Source organism: Salvia miltiorrhiza, chromosome 2 (assembly GCF_028751815.1).
Source record: "Salvia miltiorrhiza cultivar Shanhuang (shh) chromosome 2, IMPLAD_Smil_shh, whole genome shotgun sequence".
Classification (NCBI taxonomy): domain Eukaryota; kingdom Viridiplantae; phylum Streptophyta; class Magnoliopsida; order Lamiales; family Lamiaceae; genus Salvia; species Salvia miltiorrhiza.
The window spans coordinates 10,189,610-10,211,355 of NC_080388.1; the positions used below are offsets into that span (position 1 = coordinate 10,189,610).

At 41.6% G+C, this 21,746-nt stretch overlaps 2 protein-coding genes across 2 annotated transcripts; both read right to left on the reverse strand.

Annotated features, from left to right (window-relative positions):
• Positions 1-16,352: 16,352 nt before the first annotated feature.
• Positions 16,353-17,849, reverse strand: LOC131007979 (uncharacterized). The gene is made up of 4 exons (XM_057934886.1): positions 17,752-17,849; positions 17,471-17,657; positions 16,929-17,105; positions 16,353-16,847 (listed from the first exon to the last, which is right to left on the reverse strand). Exons 1-4 carry the CDS (start codon positions 17,847-17,849, stop codon positions 16,353-16,355), a joined length of 957 nt encoding a protein of 318 aa, XP_057790869.1.
• A 578-nt stretch (positions 17,850-18,427) lies between these two features.
• Positions 18,428-20,540, reverse strand: LOC131007980 (uncharacterized). The gene is made up of 4 exons (XM_057934887.1): positions 20,133-20,540; positions 18,918-19,616; positions 18,708-18,836; positions 18,428-18,589 (listed from the first exon to the last, which is right to left on the reverse strand). The coding sequence occupies exons 1-4, from the start codon at positions 20,538-20,540 to the stop codon at positions 18,428-18,430; spliced, it is 1,398 nt and encodes a 465-aa protein (XP_057790870.1).
• Between the last annotated feature and the right edge of the window lie 1,206 nt (positions 20,541-21,746).

Below are 21,746 nucleotides of genomic sequence, written 5' to 3' on the forward strand. Positions count from 1 at the left end.
CTCAAGTTCCCCTCCTGACTATGCCAGATTTGCTTAATCCCCAGCGTTGCTCATCCTTTCTTTACTTCAGCCCTGGTACGCGTAATGCCTAAATCCTCCCAAAATGGCCCTGGTGCTTTTATCCTTCGTGTTTTTTCCCCATAAATACTATACAAACTCTTTCTTATGCCTCATGTTACAACGCTGAAGACTTTGGTGTTATTAGGTCTGCCTCGTGCATATTTTACTCCTCATCATCTACTCCCCCCAGTCTGATTGAGTGTTCCTGCTGCTTACGCTCAATCAGCTCTTCTATTTCTTCCCTTCGTGTCCAGTGCTGCCCTTTCTCTCTGTCGCGCATTAAATGCCCGTCAGTTAAGTGGGTCCCAGCCCATCTAATCATTCTTCATTTTTCAGAAAAAAGGCGCCTCTTCAGTTGCAACTCCCATTTGAAAATGCCACGTGTCGTTCTTTGACTGGACCGGTGAAACCTTCATTCTCCGTGCCGCCCTCAAGTAATATTCATCCCCCGTCTTCATTCCACCATTTTTCCATCCTCACCGCTCTTGTTCATTGTATGCTCCCGCCGTTTGCTCGACGCCTCCTTGACAGTTGCCGGTCTCTGCTTACTTTCGCCGCGTTTCCTCAATCGATCTTAGGTACCGTTTCCCTTCTCCTCTCCTTGGGTTGTGTGATTGTAGATTCTAGCTGTTCCTTTTCATTTTTGGAAAGGTTCTAGGTAGAAGATCATTGAGAAAATCGTAGCAATGTCTTCCTACTCCGTTCCCTCTTCAATCATGACCGTCAGGGAAATGAAACGGTTAGAAAAAGATCTACGGGGCCCTATCCCTGGCTTAACTTTCCGCCTCTCGGATAATAAATCCCTCGACGGTCCTTCCAACCTTCGGAAGAACAACATTGCTCTCTGGGAGCAATAAGTGGCAACCGGGCTGCGCTTACCTCCACCCCCCTTTCTGGTAACAATCTGTAATCATTTTCGTATCCCCTTTTACCAGCTTGCCCCTTCAGCCATGCGGCGGGCCTTCTTCCATATACTAGTGAAATACCACGGCTGCCGAGATACGGCAGATCTGTTTTGTCAAACCCAAGTCCTCAAGAAAACCAACACCATTACAGTTTTTCCACCAATAAAAGATATAAAACCACCTTTATGAGTAAACTGCCCTCTACAGACAAGAATTTTGTAAATAAATACTGTATAGTTTCTACTGATAAAGGAACCTGGCGTGCCTTTGTCGAGGTTGCTAACGTGATCTGGCACCCGGAGAGACATACTCAGCCACTCCCCTCTTTAACCCCTCCTTCAAACCAGAATTGAGCCATTTTTAATTGGCTCGACACTTTTCACTCTAATCAGCCTTTTCTTTCCCGGCTCTTAGTAGAGAACAACTCAGTGCTGGCAGTGAACTGGCTGTTCTCCCATTTCTCCCATTCCCGAATAGGTAATCTGTTTGTCGTGTGTTTTTTTTGTGTGATGATAAGATGTGCTTGATGCTAACCAACCAATAACTTGTTTCAGAGATGGACTGGATGGCTGATTGCGAAAGTCTTCTTCCATCCCCGGCAGCCGAAGATGAGGACAGGGTTGGGATTCCCAGAGCTGAGACTCCCCGGGATGACACCCCTCGGGCTACTCCTTCGAAAGCTGACATGTCCAAGACGGTCAACGATACCCAAGAGTTCGGGGGCTCGACAGAGATCCCATCCTCCATTAATATTTCCCTAACTGAGGGTTTTTAATCAGTTCCAATTACATACACGTCCTTCCATCCTGGTCCGCGCCGCCCTAGTCCTGTCCTGGAGCAAATCACCCAGATCTCCACCGTCCACACAGGGTTGAGGGATGAGGAGGAGGAAGAGCCGGTCGACGACGATATAGAAGTCCTAGACATAGAGCCCGTCTCTACCCTCTGTCCAGGGGCGGCCAAGACTGCCCCTAAGAGGAAGAGGAAGGACCCTCTGAAGGAGAAGGTGGAAGCCCTGGCACGCAAGAAGAGGGCCATTCGCCTGGGTAAATCGACAGCCCAGGAGCCAGAGCTGCCCAGAGGCGGTCCTGAGGATCGGACCACCGTTCTGATATGTCCCGTCTCTACTATGGATGGGCGGGAGTATTATGAACAGATGTTAGCCAGGGTTCACCCGGACAATCAGGCTATCACCCGTAAGGCCTCGGGCACGGCACTGGTTGAATCACTGAGTCGCACCTATCTGACAGTACACTTCTCTCTCATCCCTTGGTATTTTTGCGTTTTTCTTTTTACCGGTTCTACTAACCTTCTACTAATCCACAGGAGGAGACTCAGAAGGCCGAGGCTCTTCGTAGGGTAGAGCTTTTTGATGAAGTAGAGAGGAGCCTGCACCAGGCCAGGGCTGCATTGGCCCTTAAAGAGAAAGAGGCCTCTCAAGCAATATCCAGCCTAAGCGAAGCAGAGGCAGAGTTGTCCCGTGCTCAAGCCAGACTTGCAGAGCTGGAAGTTGAGAGAAATTCCTTGGAATTCGCTCTTCAAGAGGCGAAACGTGAGACCCATGAACTGGGCTACAGATTTTAGGAGCGCTATTCCAAGGAATACGATGAGTCGAAGAGGCGATGGAGGGAGGCCCGTATCAGAGCCCACCGAGAGGGGTACATTTTTGGTGCTCGTGACTAGCGCTGGAGTTCTTCTTGTCACCCAGGGCCATCAATTTCTCCAGCTTCTCTTCGAGGGCACGATGGACGCCTTCTGCAAAACTTCTAATTTTCTCAAGAAGTTCGTTCCCACCCTGGCCTACATGATCACGGAGATTGGGCGGAAGGGAGCCGAGATGCCTGGGGCCACCGCTGAGCAGGTGGCGAAACTGGATCTGCGGGCTTTAATGCGTTATTTGGAAAATAATGCCCTGTGCGCAAAGCTAGGCATAGACCCTAAGGCCCCTGCTAGCCCTGAGTAGTGGTATCCAGTACTGGACAGCGCGCTTCAGCAATTTATCGTGGGTCTCTGCACTGAGGATGCCCCCACAGAGCCTATCTTCTCTAGCCCTTTTCTTGAAGTTCTTCAAGAATTTGTGCAGGATCTATCCCGGGACAGAGCGGCACCTCGATCTTTTGCTGAATTTGGACTGTACCCTCCTAAGCCTCTGTTATCTGACCTGTCCAGCTCTTCTGTTTCCCGCGAAGAGGTCCTTCAAGAACTTGCTAAGTTATACAAGGATGAGTCCAGCTCTACGCATTCTCTGGTCCGGGATCTATCTAAGGATCCAGATCCTTTCCCCGACGTCGACGCCTCCAGGTCTTTACCTATTTTTAATGAAGGTCCCTTCTCCGCTGCTTCTGGCCCCGGTCCCTCTGGTTCTGCTTTTATGTCTGCTCCAACCTCTGCTCAGCCCGAAGCTCTTCCTACTTAGATAGGATATATGTATGTTTTTTTAGATCATATGTTTAGATATCTTTATGACTCTGTATATACACAAACTCATTGTCCTCTATGAATCGGTTATTTTTTTGGCTGCTCTTACTTTATTATTTCTGTAAATTGGTTACTGATGACAGATTAATTTCATCTCTGGAAGCTTGACCCTTTGTGTTGTTTTGGCATTTTGACTTTCTGGGTGTCCGTGTTAAGACAACTCTGGGAGCTCGTGCTTAGGTGACCTTCGAAATTTTGATTCTTCTGAATGTTTGTGCTAAATTATCTCTGGGAGCTTTGATTTGGGCAACTTTTGAAATATCTTTCCACTTAATGTCCGTGTTAAGGCAGCTCTGAGAGCTCACACTTAGGCAACTTTTGGAATAGCGTACCACTTAATGTCCGCGCTAAGGCAGCTCTGAGAGTTCACACTTAGGCAACTTTTGGAATATCGTACCACTTAATGTCCGCGCTAAGGCAGCTTTGAGAGCTCACACTTAGGCAACTTTTAGATATCGTACCACTTAATGTCCGCGCTAAGGCAGCTCTGGGAGCTCGCACTTAGGCAACGTCTAGGTCCTATGCATTCGCGCTACTACCAGCATTGGGATCCAGTGTAGGCAGCTGCCCACGCTAAGCCAGCTCTGGGAGCTCGAACGTAGGTGACATTCTATAATTTTCTTCCACTTAATGCCTGCACTAAGGCAGCTCTGGGAGCTCGCACTTAGGCGATTTCTAGGTCCTATGTGCTCGCGCTACTACCAGCATTGGGATCCGGTGTAGGCAGCTGCCCACGCTAAGCTAGCTCTGGGAGCTCGAACCTAGGTGACATTCTATAATTATGAATTTTTTATCCCTAAAAAATAGGATATGTCTCACCGTGTAGTAGGCGTATATGGGGTATAGACCCCTACTCTCCCCAGTGTCATCCGCGTACTTTTAGAAATCAAGCACGATTGTTTGTCAGCCCTGCAATTCTTGATTAGTTAAAGATAGATACCGTAATATAAATGAAAAATGTTGTCAAACACGGGTGTTTACCTTAAAACCAAGAATCTCATTTTATTAAAGAAACTTGGTCCCAAACCTCATTAAAACCCCTGTGGGGAAAAAAGAGTATTTGGTCTACAAAGATAGATTTATATTGTAAGCTCTTCAAGCATAGAATTTTTTCATAGTATTGATGTTCCAAGGCCGAGTGAGAGGCCTCCCTTCACTATCAGATAGGTGATATGCTCCACCGCCCAGCACTTCTGTTACCACAAAAGGGCCCTCCCAAGTAAGATCAAACTTTTTGGCTGGATGCAGTGCATCCGTCCGCTTTAATACTAGATCTCCCTTGGTAAATTTTCTGACTATCGCCTTGCTATCGAACCCAGCTTTGATGATGTTTTTATATTTTGCAGCCCTGAGAAAAGCTGCGTCTCTGCTCACCTCTATGAAATCCAGATCTAAGCGCCGAAGTTCATCATTCTGTATGGGGTCATAATGTAAGACCCTGTGTGATGCCAAGCGTACCTCGGCTGGTATCACAGCATTGGAATCATATACAAACGTGAATGGTGCTTTCCTTGTAGCTGTCTTAGGGCTGGTACGATAAGCCCAAAGGACCCCATCCAGCTCTTCCGTCCATTTGCCCTTACTCTTTTCCAATCGTTTCTTTAGGCCTTCACGTATTGTGCGATTAGTAAGTTCTACTTGGCCGTTAGCCTTTGGGTGAGCCACAGAGACGAAGCATTTTATGATGTCCATTCTGTGATAAAAGTCCTCTATGCGCTTCCCCGTGAATTGCATCCCGTTATCCGAGATGAGTACTCTCGGTGACCCATACCGGCAGCAAATGTTGCGCCATAGGAATCTCTCAATGGTACACTCATCTATCTTTGTCACTGCCTCTGCTTCCACCTATTTAGAAAAGTAATCCACAACCATTATTAAGAAATATTTTCCACCCGGGGCTGTGGGGAGTTTTCCCACAATGTCGATTCCTCATTTGTCAAAAGGGCAAGTGGCGTATATAGATCCCATAGTTTCTCCTGGGATATTGATGCGCGGGGCGTATTTCTGACAGATCTCACATTTCTTGACAAATTGTTTGGCATCTTCCGCCATTGTAGGCCAATAAAACCCATCCCTGATAATTTTTCTCATCAAATCCTTATATCCAATGTGGTTCCCGCAACAACCCTGGTGAACTTCCCTGAGAGCGAATTGCGCCTCTTCCAGATATAGACATTTTAATAGTGGATCAGTAAAAGATATCTTGTACAGTTGATCATTGATGATACAATATCTACCATAGAGGCAGCGCTGGGAGATAACTGAGTCTAGTCGCTCCCCTATCCGCAAGAAGTGGATTATGGGTGTACACCAATTTTCTCTGACTTCCACGTTGAATACACCCTGTATACTCGTTGCATTAGGCTCAGAGAGCAGAGTCACAAAATCTATCCAGCTATGCTCGGCCGCGCTGGCCATCCGCGCTAGTAAGTCAGCCCTGTTATTTGTTCGCGCGGTATTTGTTCAATGAGACAGTCCTGAAACTTGGACATCAACTCCCCAGCCTTGACATGGTATGTGGCCATTCGACGTTTCCTGATATCATACTCGCCTAGCAACTGCTGCACCACCAATTGCGAATCAAACTTTACATGCACGGATTCAGCCCCTAGTTTTGATAAAATTGACAAGGCCTTAACAACAGCTTCATACTCAGCCCCATTGTTAGACAAGCACTGCTCATATTAAATTGCAAATTATAAATCGTCATTAGTGGGGGATCGAATATAGATGCCCACCCCGCATCCTGCCTTCGTGACAGAACCATCCACGAATGCCCTCGAGGGTTTCTGTTTTTCAGCCCTAGTAGTCTCTTGTATAAAGTCTGTCAGAACATGCACTTTGATAGCAATCTGTGGCTCAAAATCCACGTCGTACTTACTCAACTCGATTGCCCACTTTGCCATTCTTCCTGACAGATTTGGTCGCCCTAAAGTTTGCTTGAATGGCAATGACGTGCGCACAATGACCTTGTGTGCCAGAAAGTACGGTCTTAACCTTTGAGCCGTTACCAACACGATCAGCACTGCCCTTTCAATTTTAGAGTAGTTCAGCTCCGCCCCCTGTAACATTTTACTAACAAAATAAATCAGCATTTGTTGCCCTCGTTATTCTCTAATAAACACTGATCCCAAGGATTTCGTTCCCACTGCTATGTATAAGTATAACGTTTCCCCAACCCTTGGTTTCGTCAGCATTGGCAGCTTCGCTAGATATTATTTTAACTGCTCAAAAGCCTATTGATAATTTTGAGTCCACTCGAACTTGGTTCCTTTCCCCAATATTTTAGAAAAAGGTAAACTCCGGTCCGTCAATCGAGAAATAAATCGCCCGAGTGCTGTGAGTCTCCCATTTAATATTTGTACCTCTTTGACATTCCTGGGTGGTGTCATGTTTACGATAGCCTGTACTTTATCAGCTCTATCCCCGTCGGCTCCCTTCGCGGGAACGACAATGGTGCTTTTTACCAGAGAAGGTGGATTTCCTGTTGAGAATCCCCCAGGAATGTTTTGAGTCGGAAGTCCTGAGGTCCCCAGCCCTGCCCCTGTCGGTAGCCCTGAATTCAGCGGTGGTGTATATGATCCCAACACCTGTCTCATGCAGGCATAACTCAGAAAAGATAGCATCTGTTCGGTCATGGTGACGTTAATCTGCCCCGTTCCTTGTGCAGTTGACCCTTGCTTAGTCGGAGTCACCTGCAGCCCTGATAGTATGAGCCTAAGTAGGCCAGTAGGAGTGGAGTCCTCAACCAGAATTCCCTCATTGGTGACAGTAGCAGCTGTGTTAGGAGCAGGAGCCCTGCCCTCTCCCGCGAAGTCCCCCAGCAAATTTTTGATGATATTTGTGTCCTCCATGACCTGTAGAAACAAAATTAGTGATCTAAAAGGAAAAATATAAGGCGAAGTCCCCGAATAACGTATGTTTCCATCCACATAAAAGGCAGCCCATAGTTTTCATGAAGAATTCCCCTAAGAAATTCAATTCCCACTCGATATAGAGATCATGCAAGAAAATTCCCAGAAATCCAACAGATCCAACAGATCTCTACCACAAATAAAGCAGCAGAAAACTATATCCCAAGAATTCCATAGATCTGTCAACAAGAAACTCCCAACGCCTGGAGAAACGCCAATTCAAACAGAAATTAGCGCAACAAACAATATAGTAACATAAAAGATGCGTCAAAACGAAAATCACGTAAAATGCATGCGAAATTACGAAAGCCCATGCAAATGCCCACCACAAGATCGATCAAAACCAGAGAAAACGCACACAAACAAGCATATGTGCCCATCAAACCCAAATCCTCGGCAAAGATATATAGCTTGTGCCAAGAAATTCGGCCGAGCAAATTCCATGCATAAATTTTCTTCATGTCTTAAGCTCGATCCGCAACTTTCCACAGACGGCGCCAGTTGGTGAGTTCAATAATTTCACCCTTTAATTATGAAGATAGTGATTCGGATAGCATGTGTCTACAATGACAAGCGTTCTTTCTATTTATAGACGCATAAGACAAGGGTAAATTAGTAATTACATGACCGATAGTGACCCTGGCAGTTAGAGAGAATCTTTTCGAGGTCGTTGTCAACCAGCGGGGCTGCCAATCTTTTCCAGCGCTGCATCTATCTTCCAGCCCTGAAATCCCCCTCTTGAGCACACCAGCCCTGCTCAAGTTCCCCTCCTGACTATGCCAGATTTTCTTAATCCCCAGCGTTGCTCATCATTTCTTTACTTCAACCCTGGTACCCGTAATGCCTAAATCCTCCCAAAATGGCCCTGGTGCTTTTATCTTTCGAGTTTTTTTCCCATAAATACTATAGAAGCTCTTTCTTATGCCTCATGTTCCAGCGCTGAAGACTCTGGTGTTATCAGGTCTGCCTCACGCATATTTTACTCCTCATCATAGTCTAAATCTGTTCAGGTTCTTTTGTCTTCATTCTCCTTTGATGTGTGAAGATTTAGTCTTCTTGTCCTTATGTGAGCTCATTAATTGAAATATTTTAGCTTCTGAACTAAATATAAAAATATTGTATCTTGAATTTAATTAAATTATATATATATATATATATATATATATATATATATATATATATATATATAAGCAGTAGCCTCCCAAGACCTTTCAAAGCTTTCCAAGGCAAAAAACACGAAGGGGTAAAATAGTCATTTTGAAAATTATAAAAAATTATTATTATTACCGAAAATCCTTTTTTTCTCATCAGTCGTCAAAATTATGCATATAATTGTACACCAATATGCATAAACATAAATCCAAATATGCATGACACTCGATAGAAATATGCATGAGAAAGTATCAATATATGACCCATCAAGTGACCAGCGACGAGAGTTACCTGACGGTGTCGCATAGTACTATGCATATAGTTCAACAAGAATATGCATAAAGAAATAGAAATATGCATAACGTTACACACAAATATGCATAGCATTATTCGACAGCGATAGACATCAGAGGGTTTGCATTCTGATACTTTTCCATGCATATTTCTATCCAGTGTCATGCATATTTGTGTTTGCATTTATGCATATTGGTGTTCAATTATATGCATAATTTTGAGGGTTTGCATTATGATACTTTCTCATGCATATTTCTATGAGTGGATTTTTAAAATGGTCACTTTCATATTGTAAAATTAAAAATTGTCCACTAAGATAAAAATATTAAAAAATGGCCAGTGTTACCAAAATACCCTTCACATTAAAAATTTTAAAAATGCCCACTTCATTTTACCCTTTAAACATCACCCCTTTAAAAAATCCCGCAATTCACAACCAGTGTGAATTCACAATTCACAACCAGTCGAATTCACAACCAGAATTTTTTGTTTGTGAATTCACAACCAGTCGAATTCACAGCCAAAATTTAATTCACAACCAAAAATTTTTTGGTTGTGAATTCACAACTAGTCGAATTCACAACCAAAATTTAATTCATAACCAGAATTTTTTAATTGTGAATTCACCACCAAAGCCAATTTTTTTTTGCTGCACAACCAAAAATTTTGGTTGTGAATTCACAACCAGTCGAATTCACAATCAGAATTTATTTTGGTTGTGAATTTGAGTTTTTAAAGTTTGAATTCACAACTAAAATTAGAATTTATTTTGGTTGTGAATTCAAGAATATTAAGTTGTGAATTCATCGAATTTGTTGTGAATTCCAGAACATTAAGTTGTGAATTCATAAATTTGATTGTGTATTTTAGAACATTAACAGCACAAACTCATCTTCATCAACAATTGACAACATAACTTCATATATTTGATTTCACTTAGATTTTTTCATTAGAAAATAGGTACATTTGATACCAACATGAGTTTATTTTTCTTTTCCAATCATATCAAATTGCCGATATCTACTAATAAAAAAGCAATAATATTTGTGAACCTATATTCTCAATTTAGTTGCTAAAAATTCTATCATCACTACCACTGCACCCATTACCCCTTGCGTATTGTATCTCTCACTATTTTAACTCGCTCAATCAAGCTATACGTACGGAAAAAGAACAGCAGGGTGATGTGCATTCAAGTGCATTCAAATTGTAAAAAAATAATTAAAATTTTAATAAAAATAAAAAATCCAAAAATACCAATTCCCCCTGTTTTTGTGCACAGCACCATGCTGTGCACAGTAGAGGATCCTTACCCCTATACGTACACACATATAGATGTGCATCGGCACTGCTCCCAATGCCTTCATTGGATCTCTCCCAATGCCTTCATTGGATCTCTTCCAATTTGTTACTATTTCAATTCACTCCTTAATCAATCTAGCTATACATACACAATAGATATAGATAGTCGCTGCACTAAATTGATTAGAAGATCGTGCAAATCGTTCCTCCTCAAATTCCACCTGCAACTGTAGATGCACAATGAGAAAGATGAGAGAAAGAGAGAGAGAACTGGGGGGAGGGGATGCGTGAGAAACATAGATAATTTTGCCGCAGCCCTAGCCCTTCTGCTAATTTCCATCAACCACCACCTCTCGTCTCCCCCTCCCATTCTCCATCACTGCGTCCCTGCTCTGTGCCCTAACAGATTCAACGCCATAACTAATCGAAATTGATGCTTCTCAATTTCGAATTCACCAACTGATTGGAGCTCACGAATTCAACTGATGTGACGCCGATGAAATTGGGGAAGAAGTACGCCGCGCAGAGTAGATAGGTGGCGGAGGAAGGGAGAGATGGCAGCGGCGCCGGTAGTGAGAGAGAGAGAGAGAGAGAGTGACGTGAAGGTGAAGAGAGAGAGAGTGACGTGAATTATGGTGATGAATTGAATCCGAGAGAGAGAGAGGGATAGAAGTGAGTGGCCATTTTTTAATATTTTAAAAGGAGGGGTATTTATGACTTTTTGTTCAAAAACTGGCTACTTTTTATTATTTTTATTTGATAGGCTAGATTTTAATTTTACAATATGAAAGTGGATAGTTTTATATATTAGCTCTATTTCTATCGAGTGTCATGCATATTTGGATTTGTGTTTATGCATATTGGTGTACAATTAGATGCATAATTTTGACGACAGCCGCGACAAAAATAGATCTTCGGTAAAAAAAAAAAAATCAAAATGACTATTTTACCTTCCATTTATATTTTTTTTTTGCCTTGGAAGGTCTTGGGAGGCTGCTTCCATGAGGTGCGCTCCTAATGCGCCACGTGGCCCCATTGTATGGTCCAGATTTAGACCTACATATTATGAGGGGAGTGGATTCTACAATATATATAGAAACAATAGGGCCGGATGGCCCTATTGATGAATGAAACTTAAATTTTGTCCACCAAATGATAAATAACAATATTTAGCCATTTTTTATGTGTCTTACCTAATATACCCCTTAACCCAATTAATCTAATACCTTCGTTTGACCCGGATCCGGATTCATGCACATACACGTGATCTCTCTCTCTCTCTCTCGCCTGCGATCCACCTCTTTCACCTCTATCTGCGCCCTATTGTTTCTGCGATGATGATGAATGAAGCCAATTCTCCACCTCTCTTGCTGTGATTCTCTATCTCGCCTGCGATCCACCTCTCTCACCTCTATCTGCGCCATATTGTTTCTGCGATGATGATGAATGAAGGCAATTATCCACCTCTCTCGTTGTGATTTTCCCCGACGAAGAGATTAGAGAGACGATTTGTCCTCTCCTCCTCCTGCTCTTTCTCACCGCCCTCGACGTATCTGAATTCTCTCTCTGATTGTCCTCTCCGTATCTATCTCTCTCTCGCCGGCGCCGACGAAGAGACTAGAGAGACGATTATCCTCTCCTCTTCATCTTCCTCCTCTCTCACCACTTTCGACAAATCTGCAGTGATCCGACGAGATTTGGTATGAGATTGTTAGTTTTTTGTTTGTTTATTTGTTTGTTTGATCTGTTTCATCTTATTCACATTATGATTTCTTCTAGTTCTTCTATTTCTGTGATTTCTGTATTTTTGTACGAGATTTGGCACGTATATTATATTGCTGTTGTTTTTGTATGTGTAGCTGTCAATGGTAGGCACTTATGGCACTATTAGTGCCATACAATTGTGTTCTGATATCATGTAGCTGGGTGGTGCAGTCATTTGGCCAATTAGGGTTTAGATTATCCATTTAGGGTTTAGATGTTCCATTTAGGGATTTAGATTTGATTGCTGTTATGTCTGTATTTTGGATCTGCGTAGGCACTTATGGCACTATTAGTGCCATAAGTGCCTATGCAGATCCATTTACGGTTTAGATTATCCAATTAGGGGGGTTTAGATGTTCCATTTAGGGTTTAGATTATCCATTTAGGGTTTAGATGTTCCATTTAGGGATTTAGATTTGATTGCTGTTATGTCTGTATTTTGTATCTGCGTAGGCACTTATGGCACTATTAGTGCCATAAGTGCCTATGCAGATCCATTTACGGTTTAGATTATCCAATTAGGGGGGTTTAGATGTTCCAATTAGGGTTTAGATTATCCAATTAGGGTTTAGATGTTCCATTTAGGGTTTAGATTATCCATTTAGGGTTTAGATGTTCCATTTAGGGATTTAGATTTGATTGCTGTTATGTCTGTATTTTGGATCTGCGTAGGCACTTATGGCACTATTAGTGCCATAAGTGCCTATGCAGATCCATTTACGGTTTAGATTATCCAATTAGGGGGGTTTAGATGTTCCATTTAGGGTTTAGATGTTCCATTTAGGGATTTAGATTTGATTGTTGTTATGTCTGTATTTTGGATCTGCGTAGGCACTTATGACACTATTAGTGCCATAAGTGCCTATGCAGATCCATTTACGGTTTAGATTATCCAATTAGGGGGGTTTAGATGTTCCAATTAGGGTTTAGATTATCCAATTAGGGTTTAGATGTTCCATTTAGGGTTTAGATGTTCCATTTAGGGATTTAGATTTGATTGCTGTTATGTCTGTATTTTGGATCTGCGTAGGCACTTATGGCACTATTAGTGCCATAAGTGCCAAGAGGAGCAGATCACTTGGTTTTATTTTTCTTGTTTGTATGCTTGTTTATTTATCACATTTACAATATTTGTGCTGTATGAAATTGTACTAATGACCATACACTGCCTTGTTTTATGTAGATGGGTGCAACATCTATTATTATTGCTCATGGAGGAACTTGGGTTAACAATGTTTATGAGGGTGGACGGAGGGAATATATGCCTATACCGTCTAATGGTATAACATTCATTGATCTACTTGGTAAGATTGAACTTCGTTTAATGAAGAATAGGACTGTCTATATGTATGAAATTGATGCATTGTTTCAGTCTCCTGGATGTGAGGTGATGAGGATGAAGATTACTGATGATTTTGAACTGTCACATTTGTTGAATTTTGTTCAAATGCCGATTTTACATGTGACTGTTTCTCTTAGAAGTAATGATTTGGCGAAGCATGTTTTACATAATCCTGTTGTTGAAGTTTCAGCTTCTAGCAATTTTAATTCTAGTGACAATCAGATGGATGGTCTTGAGAATTGTTGTGAAGTTGCTGATGATGTTGATGAGGAGGATGAAGGTGATGATCGTTTAGTTGGGCAAGGTGATTATGGGTCTGATGATGATGAGGATTTTGATGACTACTGTGGTAGAGATTGTCAGAATATGCCACCGCGTGATGATTCTGATGAAGAGATAGGAAATTATCATCACCCTACTAGTCAGTGGATTATCCCAGGTGTTGCTTATCAAGCTTCGGTCCCTTTTCAAGAACTAGGCATAGAGGAGGATGATTCGAGCAGCGATACATTCTCTGTTGGTGGTATTTTTCAAAGCAAGGATAAGATGGTTGTAGCTTGTGGTGTTTATCATCTTATTAACCATGCATCGTTCACTACAGTTCGTTCCTCACTGTCTAGATACTATGTTGTTTGCAAATTTGGAGGTGGTTGCCCGTTTGTGATTCGTGGGAAGGCTTTGGGAAAAATGTGGACTATTACTGAATTTGTTCCTCATGACTGCGCAATTGACCTGAGGTACCATGCTGCCCCAAAAGTGTCTTCTAAGGTGTTGGCATCGTATTTCCTTCCCGATGTGATGGCTAAAGGTGTTACCCTTACACCAAGAACTATTCAGGCATTGTTACAGCATAAATATGGTATTTCTGTCATGTATAGCACTGCACTTGCTGCGAGGAACTTGGCTTTGAAGATGACGTATGGTGACCCGGATACTTCCTTTCACATCATGCCGAAGTACTTACACATGCTACAGCAGGCAAATCCTGGTTCTGTGGTAGATGTACAGACTAATGAAAATAATGTGTTCGAGTATGCTTTTATTGCTCTTTCTGCTTGTATTAAAGCCTTTAAGTTGTGTCGTCCTATGATAGTTATTGATGGCACTCATTTGAAGGGCAAATACAAAGGTATCTTGTTTGTTGCTGTTGCAAAAGATGCAAATGAACAGATATTGCCTTTAGCTTTTGGGATTGCGGATAAAGAGCGTGATGCATCGTGGATTTGGTTTCTTAAGCGGCTACGACATACTTTTGGTGTCCGTGATGAGTTACTGTTTGTTTCTGATCAGCATATGAGTATCAGAAAAGCAATAGAGCATGTCTTTCCAGGAACCCCGCAGGCACTTTGTTCCTTTCACATACAGAGCAATCTAAAGCATTGGGGAAGTCATGTTGTTACTCTTTTCAAGTTAGCTGCAAGGGCGTACAAGATTGAGGATTTTGAGCAACACATGGAGAATTTGAAGTCTGTTAAACCTCGTGCACATGAGAAGTTGATGAACATTGGTCCAAGTAGATGGGCTCGTTCACACTGCCCGGTTCGTCGCTATATGCTCATGACCTCTAATCCTGCTGAGAGTTTGAACAATTGTCTCCGATGGTCTAGAAGGTTGCCTGTTTGCACCCTTTTGGAGACTATCCGATCAAGGATTGGAACTTGGTTCTATGAACGACGAGTTCTTGCTATGGAAAGACCTCTCGAGCTGACAGATTGGGCATCTATGAGATTGGCTAAATCAGTTGATTTGGGATTGAGGATGTCTGTCCAGCCAATCAATCCAACAAAGTTTGAGGTTACATCTGATAACAAGAGTTATGTTGTTGATCTTGGCAGTCACACATGCACGTGTCTTGTGTTCCAGTTCCAAAGGATACCATGTCCTCATGCTGCAGCTGCAATAGGGTCAGTATTGATTCTTTGTTTGTTATTTGATTTATTTCTGTTTTTTGTGGCCATGTGATTAAGTGGATTTTTGCTGCACGAATGACACTTATGGCACTATTAGTGCCATATAGTTCTGCACGATCTTAATGCTTGTTTATTCATTATATTTACAATAATGAAATTTATTTGATTCTTCTTTTGATGCAGAAAGGTGAACCAGAACCCGTCGTCTTATGTGAATGATTACTTTTCAACTGCTACTCTCCGTGAAATATATTCTGGCGAGGTGATGCCACTACCGAATCCTGAAGATTGGCGCATTCCCGAGGATATTGCTTCGAGGGTTGTGCTAACACCAGGTGATGTTCAACAATCTGGGAGACCGCGTGAGAAGAGGATGAAGAGTGGTGGTTCCGGCTCATCGAGCCGTCGTTTTTGTTCTCGATGCCATGAGAAAGGACATTATCAATCTACGTGCACTGCAGTCATGCAACTTACAGTGCAGGAAGAAGTCAGCAGCAGTGAGTCATGTGTTAGTGGTACAAAAAAGAGACGATGCAGCCTTTGTAGATCTGACGATCATAACCGTGTAACCTGTCCTCTTAGGCTTAGTTGAAGCTTTTAAAATTTTTATATATTGACATGTTTCATTGTTCATTTGAATTATGTAATGTTGACCTTTTATAGGTGTTTGTCATTGTTGGAATCTGTTATCGAATCTGTCAGATGCTTGCAAGTCCCACTTGGCACTTATGGCACTATTAGTGCCATAAGTGCCATTTGGGCCATTTTACTTGTTTATGTTTTCCGAAGACACTTGTGGCACTATTAGTGTCATAAGTGCCAAGAGAACCATTGAGTTTTGGAATATCCTTTAGCACTTATGGCACTAATAGTGCCATAAGTGCCAAGAGGGTCATTTTATTTTGTATTTTATTTCCGAAAACACTTATGTTTTTTGGGATATCCTTTATTAGTGCTATAAGTGCCAAGAGGGCCATTTTACTTTGTTTTATTTTGCGTTTCCGCAAGCATTTATTTTGGATATCCTTAAGCACTTCTGGCACTAATAGTGCCATAAGTGCCAAACCTGCTATGTACTTGACAATCCAAACCTTTAGGGTTCTGACTAAAACATACCATATATATCACATAATCAAAATAAACTAACTGATCACCAAGTTCTTTATCAAGCCTAAACTGATTGACAATCAAAATAAACTAACTGATTGTTTTACAAATATAAACTGATTGTTCATTCACGAAGATTGGCTGCCGCAACGCCTTCACCGGCATCCTCTTGTTCATCTTCATCTTCCAAGGGCTCAAAGGTACTTGCATCCGTGCTGAATTTGTAGATGCTTTCTGCTATCTTTTCACGGAATGTTTTAAGCCCCGCCTTGCTCATGTTCTTTTCAACGAACTTTCCAGTAAGCATCATCTCGACATACTTAATAGACAGAACCCCACAACTTACGCTATCCAGTTGTTTCAGATTGTTCGATCCATCGTATGGGTAGGAATATATCCATTCTGTGTATTTCCCATCCACATTGCGCTTCTCATAATAGCCAATCTTCTTGAGGATCTGTGGTATAATCCTGCAGATTGGCAAGAAAGCACATTGACGTATATCGAGATGGATATCATCGAACTTGTGCTGATTGGAGTCATATATCGTCAACTCATGGTCCGTGAAATTCACCAAACAGGTGGCCCAGTGATCGTTGAAGTGAACAATCATGATGAGCTGACATTAAATAACATACATTAGTCAAAAAAATAAACAATACGACTTACACTTAACTCACTTGGGTATTGACACACTAACCTTCTCAACATCGTTCCATTTCTTGACATACTCCCCCCATCGTGGCTCTTTCCCCACTGCAAACAAGCATAGCCTCTTCATTTGTTCCTCTTGTATGATCTCTTCGCTTTTCGGGTCATATGTTGTGCCCTTCGGATCTTTTCCATGTAATTCATTCCATACTTGGTCTATGGTAGCCTGTGCATTATTATATTTGAGTTGTTATATGCTGTATATTGTAATTTCAGTTGGCACTTATGGCACTAATAGTGCCATAAGTGCCAACCGAAATCCAAAATGTAACCAAGTAATCGATGTTCCTCAAGGCACTTATGGCACTAATAGTGCCATAAGTGCCAACCGAAATCCAAAATGTAACAAGTAATCGTTCCTCTTGGCACTTATGGCACTATTAGTGCCATAAGTGCCAACCGAAATCCAAAATGTAACCAAGTAATCGATGTTCCTCAAGGCACTTATGGCACTAATAGTGCCATAAGTGCCAAGATGAGCAGATTATTATGAAATATATATATTACAATAAGAAATTATTAAGCAATTACCGAGAACATTGTGCCTGTGATGGCAATGTTTGCAGGGAATTCAATTCCTTCAAAACCAGCCAACTCTGGTTTTGCTGCTAGCACGGCAAGGTAAGAGTCTATGCTTTGACTGTCTAGCTTTTCGGTGGTCTTCTTTATCAGACCAAACCAATTTTTGTCCACCAGATATGGCAAACCCACATTCCTCCTGGACATATCAATGCATATGAGAATGTTAATTGGAATGATGATACATTAGGCATACATTAGGTAAATCTATTCAATGCTACTTAATTACTTACTGTTCAGCTTCTTTGCTCCTCAGGTACCTAAGAAAATTTGTTCCTCTGACATCATCACGCCGGAATGGACTTTTACATGCTGCAGATGGCATCCTCATGCTGGTTGGTCTGATTTACCCCAATTGTTGAGGCGGGGATGTTGTTGCTGCTGCCACTGCTGCAGATGTTCCTGCCTCATGTTGTGCGGTTGCTGGTGTTGCCGCTGCGGCTGATATTCCGGCTTCAATGTCTGCATTTGCTGGTGTTGGTGTTGGCATAGAAGCCGGTGTTCCCCATACTTGGCGGTAAAATCTCTCCTCAGTTTCACAGTACGCCATCCATTCTGCTGTGCTTGCAACCTGGTTTGAAAACAATGATTAGTGTGAGGAATACAATATTAAGCACTAAGAAATTTTAACCTCTTGTGGTGGCCTATATTGCTGTCTTTGACGCAATTTGCTAACGACGCAGTCAGCTATGTCATTTATCAGCTCTTCCCGATTGAAATGTTCAACAAATTCAATGCGCGCTCTCTTTGCTGCGCTTTCTCCCACTTTTTCAATAAATTGCTTCATTTCCGAGGCTGTGAATGTCATCACAGCCTCTCCATGCTGTTGTTGTTGATGTTGCTGTTGTTGATGCTCTTGCTGTTGCTGGTTTCTTCCTTCTCCTTCGCTCTCTAACCTTTGTTCTTGAATCATCTGACCCCCTCATACCTCGCGGCCATTTTCTTTGCTCTCTTCTTGCTGCCATCCGCAGTGGGACTGTACTGCAAAATGAATGGTGTTCCTTCTTCTTCAATAGATGCCCAGTGTTTATGTTGCTTTTCCTCTTCTGTTGGTTTCAGTGAAAAATGAACCTGCACAAGGACCATTTTACTTCATGTTTTTTTGGATTTCCTTTGGCACTTATGGCACTAATAGTGCCATAAGTGCCAACAGGAGCAGAACAGCATGGCACTTATTAAGTATTTTTACCTGTTCGCCAGCTTCCGGTCTCCTGCGATTGTTAGTGTAGGTGAACCTCAGCATCCGAGGGAATACTTTTGAGGGTTTTCTTTCTCCGATATCCTTTCCCAGCTTTGGGAGAGCACAATACATCCAAGCCTGACAACACAGAATCAAATGAGGTAATTTAGTTTTTATTGGGAAAACAGTGTGAATTGAACAATATTTAATGATACTTACCAAGAAGGCAAGAGTGTTCCCGGTTAGATGATATGATGCATTTGCTGCTGGAGTGCTTCTCACCTTGTTGATTGCATGAATTGTCATCTGAAATGACATGCTGCCCCATGGGAATTCCTCCCATGCTGTTGTGTCCTCCAAAAGCACCCAGAGCCAATCCGGAATTCTGGAATTCGTACCATCATAGCCAAATATCAGATCCGTCACTAGTAGCATCTTTGCTGCCTTAACGTAGTCCGCTTTATGCTCACCCAAACCTCGGGTCATAAACATCTCCCTCAATTTGTTGGGGGAAATTTCCCTACCGCCAAGAACTCTCTGATAAAAAGAATTCTCAAGTATGATGTGATCTGCATAGGGGTTAAAGTTGCTTGACCCAAATTTCAATCCTGTCATAAAAAAAAACTCAATCCTGGAAAACCTCGTCACATAGTCATCCACGATAAAAAACAACGCCGTCTCATCCGGATTTGATTGTCCTGCTATCTGTCTTGATATCATGAAATGCAGGCATTGGCCTGATCGTGATATGCGGGATAGCAGTTTTAGGAAATCGCTGAAAACAGACTCTTGCAGCTCAAGGTATACATTGTCACCCTTTAAAACATCGTTTATGATTTCAATAATGTTCTCCTTGCCCGTAATGTTGACCTTGTGTTTTATTTGCTCCATACCTTTTCGTAGGTATTTCCATTGTACCTTCATTCCGAAAATAAAAGCATGCCAAAATGAATGAAACGTATTATAATGAGATCTTAAATACACAGTTGGCACTTATGGCACTAATAGTGCCATAAGTGCCAAAGGAAATCTAAATTAAAAACACATCAAGTAAAATGACAGATTTCATCAGATCTACAAACGGAAATCCCAACAATAACAGATTCCAACAATGACAAACACCTATAAAAGGTCAACATTACATAATTCAAATGAACAATGAAACATGTCAATATATAAAAATTTTAAAAGCTTCAACTAAGCCTAAGAGGACAGGTTACACGGTTATGATCGTCAGATCTACAAACGGAAATCCCAAAATGAAGCCAAGTAATCCAAAATAAACCAAGTAATCCAAAATAAACCAGAGTAATCAATGTTCCTCTTGGTACTTATGGCACTAATAGTGCCATAAATGCCGAGAGGAAATCCCAAAAAAACTGAGTAATTCCAACATGCAAATCATCAAGTAAATTAGGGTTTTCAAGGAATTACTGTAGTTGACAAATCATCCTCATCTTCACCGGCGGACTCTTCGGAGTTTTCTTCCTCGCTGGCTTCTTCTTCCGCTCCGGATTCTTCTTCCTCGCCGGCTTCTTCTTCCTCTCCGGATTCTTCTTCCTCGACGGCTTCTTCTTCCTCGACGGCTTCTTCTTCCTCTCCAGAATCTTCTTCCTCGGCGGCTTCGTCTTCCTCGCCGGCTTCTTCGGCCGTGGTTGGAAGAGTCACCACCCAGATCGGTGATTGTTGTTCCTCAGATCCGGAACTCTCATCTGCATTGATTTCTTTGCAAATATCTATGACGCTTCCAGGAACTCCAGATCCGGCTTTTTCCTCGCCGGATTCTGCAGCGCGCTGGCGCTTGGAGGTCGAGCCGGTTTGTGAAGCCTTGCGCTTGGTCATTTTTTGGAGTGGATTTGAGTGGATAAACGGATAATATGCAGGTGGAGAAGATGAAGGTGGGTGGTTGACGACGATTGACAGTAGTTCACGGCGGTTTTCCACGAGATTTCCGGCGGCGCGGTTGAGGGCGGTTTAGGGTAAAAGGGCCGAGAGAGAACGGTAAATGGCGGTGAAAAATTGGTGCACAAATGGTAAATCATTAGTTTTGTTCAAACCCTATAACCCGCACGCGACCCGATACCCGGTCCGCCCCTTAAGGGTAAAATCGTCCGAAATCACAAAAAAAGGACAAAATTTAAGTATTTTCAATTAGTGGCCAAAATTTGTGTTTTATGCTTCATTTTGGCTACCTCAAAATTTTTCTCATATATATATATATATATATATATATATATATATATATATATATATAGAGTTAGGATTAATGGAGAATTCTCTATTGATCATTCTAAATAAGTTAATAACTTTATCGAAGATATAATGACTTAATGAGTATTATCATTTCTCTTTGACTTTGCAGTGACCGTGAGTTTGCCCCTTTTTAGAATATACTTTAATTAGCACAATATGGAATATGAACGTCAGTTTCGCTAATTTTATAGTTTAAAATGAATATTTTTTTTTAGTTGAATACAATTCTATTAATTTTGAGTTTGTTTAATATGTTTAGTATTATGACTTTAAATTTGTTTAAATACTTTGAAGTGTTATTTAATAAACTACTTCTTCCGTCCCACGAATCTTAACACATTTCCAAATAAGGTAATAATTATTACATTCTCTTTCCTACTTTATCAGTTTTATTACCTTCTCTCTCCTACTTTATCACTTTTATACTTTATTAATTACACACTTAAATCACTAATCTACAACTCCTTAATTCCCGTGCCGAAATCAAACGTATCAAGATTCGTGGGACGGAGAGAGTATCTATTTTAGGATTTTCATTTATTTTTCGTTGTGTTTTAACTTACAATAGTATGATTTAAGATTTTTATTTTATCTTTAATTATATTTATGAATTGATGATTTTGATTTGATGTCAGTCGGTTTAATTTATTTTATTATTTTTATAGAAAATAAATTATTGGACAAGTTTGGCCCGACTATCCGGTGGTTCGAGAGGAGTTGGGTTGGGTTTGCTATTTTGCAGCTCGATCATATTTCCGCCCGGCCCGGCCCTACCCGATATAACTCGAGATCCAG